Raw genomic sequence first — 7,920 nt, 5'->3', positions numbered from 1 at the left:
CTCTCTCTCTCTCTCTCTCTCGACGAAACTGCAAGTAGCATAAAACCATGAGAGCCATGAGAGTTATATTGCAATGTGATAGATATACGAATGTCGGAAAAATGCTGCAAGCGCTGTAGTTTATGTCAGTCAGGCATAGATTGTATTACAATGTGTGTATCTCTATTTTTAAAATATTAAATGGTATAATGCCAGAGTATTTAGAAAATAAATTAGTTGTAGTAAGAGATGAAAGCGAGAGGCGAACGAGACAATTGAAAAAAGTTAAAATAGATTTTAGAAAAATAAAAAGTGCACAAAAAATGTGTTATGAAGGTGTGAAAATATATAATGCCATTCCGGTAGAATTAAACCAGTGTGATAGACTTGTAGTATTTAAGCGTATGTATGTTAAAGGAATACATTAAGTAGCCACTTTGCCTAGATTGTAAACTTGATGTACATACAACAAAATAGCTAAGAAAGCTAATAAAAATCATTTATTCGTTCATTCTCTCTTTTTATAATAAGTGATTTCACATCAATTTTAGGTGATCAAATACCTCTTCTACTATTATTTGTTATAAAAAAATCTTCACGTAATAGAATTATTATCAAAAAATAAATTTAATGTTTAACAATAAAATTGCTTGAATAAATTGTGCTAGAATATTGGGAAAATCGAGATATTGTACGAGATATTGAACGCGCTTACATATTATGAAACAAAGTCAACAAAATTTTCAACGAGTAAGGAAAGGGTGATATTGACACAGGTAAATTATTGTCTTCAACCGTGTGCCAGAGATAATTAGTATTATGTAGACATATAATTATACGACAAGAGAATCGATTGTGAATGTCATAATGTAGATTATAGAGACGTGTAACGATGCACGCTACTGAAAACGCAACTGGTAATTTTTTTCTTTATAAAATTATTATGATACTTGGATTCTTGTAATCTTTTGTTATTGTCCTTTATGAGATATTATTGTGCGCCTATATCTATGTGTTGTGTGTGTATGTTGAGGGAGGGTCTAGCGCAACTTTTTCTCGAATATACCTACCTTCTATTTCATCGTAAGAAAAATATGATTATTTTCTCGAGACACAAAAAAATCGAGATTTTTTTACAGCGTAATTTGGTCAACCATATAAATCCTAAGAATTCTTAAAAAATAAATCATAAAGCCAAAACAGCATATTTTCAAATTTCATTGAAAAAAGCACACAAACATTGAAATTAATCTTCCATATATTGAGACCATAATAGATCTCCACACTTTTTCAAATATTCAACAAGTTATATCTCTTGATCTTTTGTGAAAATCTATATAAACAATAAAAACAATAAAAATGAGAATAAAAAAGAAATTTATTGAAATCATTGATCGAGAATGTACCGTTGGTGCACTGCTCGTACAAAATGATTGAATTTTTATTAAAAGATCGTCGTCGCTGATTGTTGAAAAATTGTCAATCTGCTTATCAAGCTGCAAAACATACCGATTCAAACTTGTTCTATAAATATCGTATGATAAAGTAACGCTTCATATCGATTTTTTCCCACTTTTTTTTTTAATGGCATTAATCAATGCAGTGAGATCTTTTGCTGGACGATCAGTTTTTCGCTTATGAAATCCCATTCTAATATTAAAAAAAATAAAAAAATTATTTAAAAATCTAAAAAGAAATACTAAAAATAAGTCTATATGTATTTATATGTGACGTTTAGTGCTTCATCTGTGAAAAAATCCATTAACTAAATTATGCTACATGCAGTTGACCAAATTACGCTAACCAAGCTTGTTGAAAAAAAATGGCGTACAAATTTTTCCACGCACTGTACACCGAAACGCAATTAATCACAAAAGAGAATAAAAAAACCATATCATAACACACATTACCTGCTTCAAATCACGGAAAAATCATTACTTCACAGAATAAAATGTATGATGTCAATTTTATTTTTCACAATTTTTCACTTTGTTCTGCCGAGCAAAAATTAACACGTCTATTCAGCTTTAGGTCTCATCAAAAGTGAGCTAATACAGTGACAATTTAATGACATAAACGACAACTTTCTAGTGCGACTGCAGCGCTCAAAAAATGTTGTTGACCAAATTACACTATGACCAAATTACGCTACTTTACTCTATATTTTAAATATGTATAAAATAATAAATAGGTCTTAATATATTAGAATAATTATTTATATATGTTAAATTAATTAATACGTAATAATTTATACATACACACATAACACATGTATTATATTCGAAATTTAGAATTTTTTAGAACGACAACAAAACAAGACTTTTCTAAGAAAATATTATGTCGCAGTATGCAAGTCAGCCTTACAAAAATACAAATATACTAAGGACAAAATGTAAAAGATGTTGATTCATTTGAATACTTGTTAATATTGTTATTAATTTTTTAATTTGCTTGTTACTATTTGCAAAAATTTTACAATAAACGTCTGCACGAAAGTTTATTTCATTTCCTGAGAATATATCAATATAGACATCTGCACGAAAGTATATTTCACTTCTTGGGAACATGACAATATGGTGAAATTTATCGAGAGATATAACATTCCTCAATTATATCAAATTACATAATTGTTATAATTACAGTTCTAATACCGGCAGTAAAGTATCGATGCCGCAACGTCAAATTAGTAATGAATTATTAATTTTAATTTGTGTAGGGACAAAGCTGCTACAAACGTTATTTTACCTTACAAACCTTTATCGTGCGTATATATCGCTATTGATATAATAGTTGCTTTTGCCGATACGCATACAAATCGTAATAACTTGATTCAATTTTATTATAAACGTTAATTATAAGGTTCATACAAAGTAAGTACACTGCCAAAGATGTATATATGCAAAAAGTAAATATATCAACATATTTTTACAAATTAATCTTTTATACATATAAATGTAACAGATTATTTTTAAAAGAGAGACAATTTCTCTTATTAACAATTTTCTCTTATAACAATATATATCTTTTAAGAGACAATTTTCTTTTAAAAGATATATTATTATGTTATGTACAATTCTATGTATAATAATAATATTTGAAGCAAGATTATTTACAATAGAAAGTATTTTAAGGAATAAGAAAATTTATTACTTTTGATTGTAGCAATTATAGAAATGCAGATACTTTCTTTCAATTTCTTATTATTTACCATAATTGGTTTGTGGCAACCAATCGAATGGTCTTCGAAATACTTCAAGTATCTATATAATGTGTTTACTTTCTTCATGGTATATCTGTTGATGTTTTTGATGTTGACTAACTTTCTATATAGTTTTGTTATCGATAATATGGAAGACTTAGCCACACATATTTCTTTTCTTCTCACATTAATGAGTACAGTGTTCAAAGCGATTATTTTCATAATTCGTCGTGATCGAATTATCAATTTGATAAAAATATTGCAAGAAAGACCTTGCAAAACCAGTGACAAGGAGGAGATTGATATTCAGATGAAATTTGACTGTTCAATCAAGTTAGTATATACAAATGCTGATGGAACTTTCAACAATATCAGTCATATTTATTAAATAAATCGATAAGTGAGTCGATAATAATAACTATTTAATAAAATTAAAACAATAATAAATAAATTAAATTAATTTTGTCACAAGTTTTTAAGAAAATTAATTAAATCATTATTCTATAAATTTCTGTGTATTTCGTTATTATAGTATTAGCTAGCTACTTAAAGTGTTGTGTGCAATAGCGATCGGATAATAACCAATGATATTTTTTGCCACACACTTACTGAAAAGTGTCAAATTATTACGTTATTTTAAAATAGCTCTTGTCTTTTTTATACTGATTATTATATACTTATTATATTTTTGAAATGTAGATCATATTCCATACGTTATACAATCTTGTCTACGTTCTCGGCGATAAGTGCTGTAACGGGAGGAATGCTTTTTATATTAGATGGTCAGATACCTTATGGGACAGTATGGGTACCTTGGGATTGCACTTCGTTTCTTTTATTCTATCTTACGTCTTTTCAAGAGATTGCAGCAGTGCTTATTGCCGTTGTTGTAAATATTGCGACGGAAACAACGATTTTAGGATTTTGCTTACAAACATGTGCACAATTCGAAATTCTGAAGCATCGCCTTCAAAAAATGGCAAAAGAAAAACTTGATGAAAAGGAAAGAACATGGATACTGAATAATACATTGAATAAAACAAGCAGATTATCGGAACACGTTTCCCATCATCTATGCATAATCAGGTTTGTCAAACAGATAATAGTTATTTTATGTATCTCTCTCAAACAATCAAATTACACTTTATTTTGTGTCTAAAAATAATAATTTAAACATATTCAATCAACCAAAATTAAAGTAAAATATAAAATACATAAATAAATCTTTGTAAATGTATCAAGATTGGAATATTACTCAAACTCGTTTTGCATTGTTTGGTTTTAAATCTTAAATAATAAGTTGCTAAATTCCTTATGACAAAGTTTACAAACATAGACATTAAAAATTATGATTTTATTTAAAAAACTAAAGGTGACTATCTCAATATCTGAGATCTTTACCTAAATACATATATTCTTTTTATAAAAATATGTCCTCCTTTTAAAACTATACACTTGAAAAATCGCAAGTTTGTTTTTCATTTAATTTTAGAGAAACTCTAATGTATCGCCCTGGTGAAAATTGAAAACTTCTCGAAGCGTCAAAAAAAGATAAATGAAGAAATTTAATGCTTCTTAAAAACCTCATTGATAAATTTTGACTTTTCATTGATCCTTTGCAATTTTAAATATCCATATATGCTTCTAAAATGCTTCGTAAAGCATGTATGGAATATTTTTGTTACGTTTTTTAAATTTTTCAATATTTTATTTTTATTTTAAGTTTTTTAAACGTTCCACAAAATGTGCATAAAGCATTTCAATACGCTTTACGTACATTTCAATAATTTATCAAAAGAAAAAGTCAAGAACCGACCAAAAAACTTCACAGAATCTTTAGCTCGCGAAATTCATACGAAATCAATGAAATTAACAATAATTTCACGACATACATATGTATATAGGGTGTCCCAAAATTCGCTCATAAGGAGTACAGAACGTGATACTTTGTGCTAAAAGGAGTAACTTCTTCCTTTAGCAAATTTGATCTGACAAATAATTTTTGCAGGAGAGCTAGTTAAGCTGATTAAGCTCTCCTACAAAAATTATTTGTCAGATCAAATTTGCTAAAGGAAAAAGTTGTTCCTTTTAACACAAAATATCACGTTCTGTACTTCTTATGCGCGGATTTTGGAACACCGGTATAACAAATAATAAGAGAGAAAGAGCCAACTACGGCCAAGGCTAGACGTCGGTTATTTAATAATATTCTTAATTTGAAATTTTTTTTTAAATTGCGTAAACTAATTGTTATTTACACCATAGCCTTTCAATACGTTCCTTCTAATAAATTATTACAATAAATAATATCATAGCCTTAGTGATCAAATAGGTAAGACACCCGCCCTGAATAGGATCGGGAAATTCCAAATTTGAATCCTGGCTGAGATAATGTTTTTTATAATAATTTTCGATAATTGTGCACTATAGAAAACCCAGCTTCGATGACTTTGACCTTAATATATTCTTGACATTATATGTCAAAGTTAAGTCATCGAATCTGGATCTTCTAAAGTGCAATAATTACTCAAGTTTTTACGTTAGTATTTTAAGATGTTTGTAGCTTCATCATCGAATGAAGAGTAATAGATACATAATATATTTTCAGTTTAAGTTATAATTATATTCTTAAAAAGCGACAATAATTGACGCGTAGTTTATGATAGCTGAAATTAGAAAAAGAGAATTAAAAATTAAGAATATTATTTGTCAGTAGTCAATAAAATTTTTTATACTTATTCCTCGTTCCGTTGCGAAAAAGTGTTCAATCAAAAATCAAATTTTTTTCCATCGATTTAACAATGTCGTCCTGAAATCGTATGTTCATCATTAAAAAACAATATAGCTATAAAATCAAACGAAAATCATATTCTTTGAATATAATTATTGTCAATATGATCAATATTCTTATAATAACAAAAAAGAAAAACAGAAAACTTAATTGGGCTTTATAAAAGTGAATGTAAAAATACGGCAAGCTGAGAAATAAAGATGCTTGATATCGTCTCGTATTAGATCGAATCTTGATGGTTAAATACGAATTCTTTATTCATATAACTAAATCAAAAAATAAAAATAGAGTGATACCATTGTAATTAAGTGACAACTTTTTTGTTTATATATGATATGTGTACGTCGAAAATTATTATTAAAACGTTCGTCAAGAATACTAAAATAGGCGCTATTAAGCATTTCTATATCTTTAATAAAATTAATTCCACTTTTTGCTCTCTTTGATATTGTTGGAACGCATTCGAACGTGACGGTTCCGAATGCGTGCATGAGAAGTAAATAGTTGCTGGTATTCGCTCCGACAGAAGCGATGAGAGTCGGAGGACAGGATCACAATTTAATGCACTGAGATTTTGATTCGAAATTCACTTTATTCGTCTGTGCTTAATTAGTCGATCACAGGCAATGGCGGCGCAAGCAGCGGATGAGCTCTTCAGCACACTACAGCGATATCGATCGCTGTTTCTAGTACTCGCCACATGACCAAGTACAATTTGACTTGGTTCGATCTTCAGCGCAGTCGAATTAGTCGTTAAATAATACGCGCTTTTCGTTTCACTAAAGTGAGTCTAGTGAACTCAGTGCTAATCATTGAGATCTCGTGGTCGCGAGCGACGAGATCGTCGCTAATGGTTTCTGTCGCGACGCGAGGCTTCGTTAAGTGACAAAGCGAATTGAGGAACATGCGGAAACCATGAATCCTTTTGTGCTTCTGATCTCGTTTTTCGTCGCGCAACCGTTTGCGGGTTCTTCTTCGCGAACATGATCAACTGCGCCGGCGTGCGATTAGAACTAATTAATTGGTCTAATGCGTGACTCGTGCCATCGATTTATTGATGGAGTCGATGCGCGAAGGATCCTTGCGCCGCATTCTGTATCATTTATGTCGAATATCCTCGACTCGCTCCGTTAGGTGTCGTTTGGCGGAGCACGAAAGCTCCGACAGCATCCGTCGCGTGACGGGGGCTGCGACCGTATCGGAGCATGTCAGTGCCTCAACAAATGTGGATCATTTTCAGAGATCAATTTTTTACGAAAATTGCGTTCCATATCTAAGATTTTTACTCCATTCCAAACTTACTACTTCCATTCAGTTGAAAGTGTGATTAAAAATTAGCATATATTCAGCAATAACTGAATGCTTTGATTGATCCAATTTTAAGTTGCTCTTGTGTTTTTTAAATCCAGGTTTTAATTAGTTTAACGTAATAAGCACTACAATTGTTAAATTGCCTCATTGTCAGTTAGCTGGATACTCTTTAGATCTTGCCTTGGTTGACTGGATACTCTTTAGATCTTACCTTGGTTGGCTGAATCATCTTTCAATCTTGCCTTGGTTTGCTGGATCATCTTCCGAACTTGCCTTCGTGGACAGACTTATCATAAAATCTATCATAAAATCTTGTCATAAAAACTCAATAATATCGAAACGGCTTATTTAAAGGGGATAAAATTATAGTTCATTGAAATTGTCTGAAAAAGGGCTACAAGAATTTGAAATAAAAAATAGGGAATCTTATTTAAAAAATTCAAAGTAATCTTGTCCTGATCTTGACGACGCCACACAAGGCCAAACCACAGTATAACCAGTAGGTCCACTTCGTGTCGGCACCTTTGATCTCCTTTTCCGGATCACGTGAGCATCCGTCATGTTAAATCCAGGACCGAATTGAGAAAAGTGCCTCACAAGTGATAAAACAGATAAGTAATATGGATTCGATACAGTAAAT

The 7,920-nt window shown here is 30.4% G+C and overlaps 1 protein-coding gene across 1 annotated transcript; it reads left to right on the top strand.

The window, feature by feature from the left end:
- The first annotated feature begins 3,425 nt into the window (after nt 1-3,425).
- LOC105457310 lies at nt 3,426-6,673 on the top strand. The gene is made up of 3 exons (XM_011701916.1): nt 3,426-3,511; nt 3,878-4,264; nt 6,583-6,673. Exons 1-3 carry the CDS (start codon nt 3,489-3,491, stop codon nt 6,671-6,673), a joined length of 501 nt encoding a protein of 166 aa, XP_011700218.1. The 5' UTR covers nt 3,426-3,488.
- The last annotated feature ends 1,247 nt before the right edge of the window (nt 6,674-7,920 follow it).

The sequence above is a fragment of the Wasmannia auropunctata genome, unplaced genomic scaffold, assembly GCF_000956235.1.
Source record: "Wasmannia auropunctata unplaced genomic scaffold, wasmannia.A_1.0 LD335290.1, whole genome shotgun sequence".
Classification (NCBI taxonomy): Eukaryota; Metazoa; Arthropoda; class Insecta; order Hymenoptera; family Formicidae; genus Wasmannia; species Wasmannia auropunctata.
This window is presented reverse-complemented; position numbering and strand designations above follow the sequence as displayed.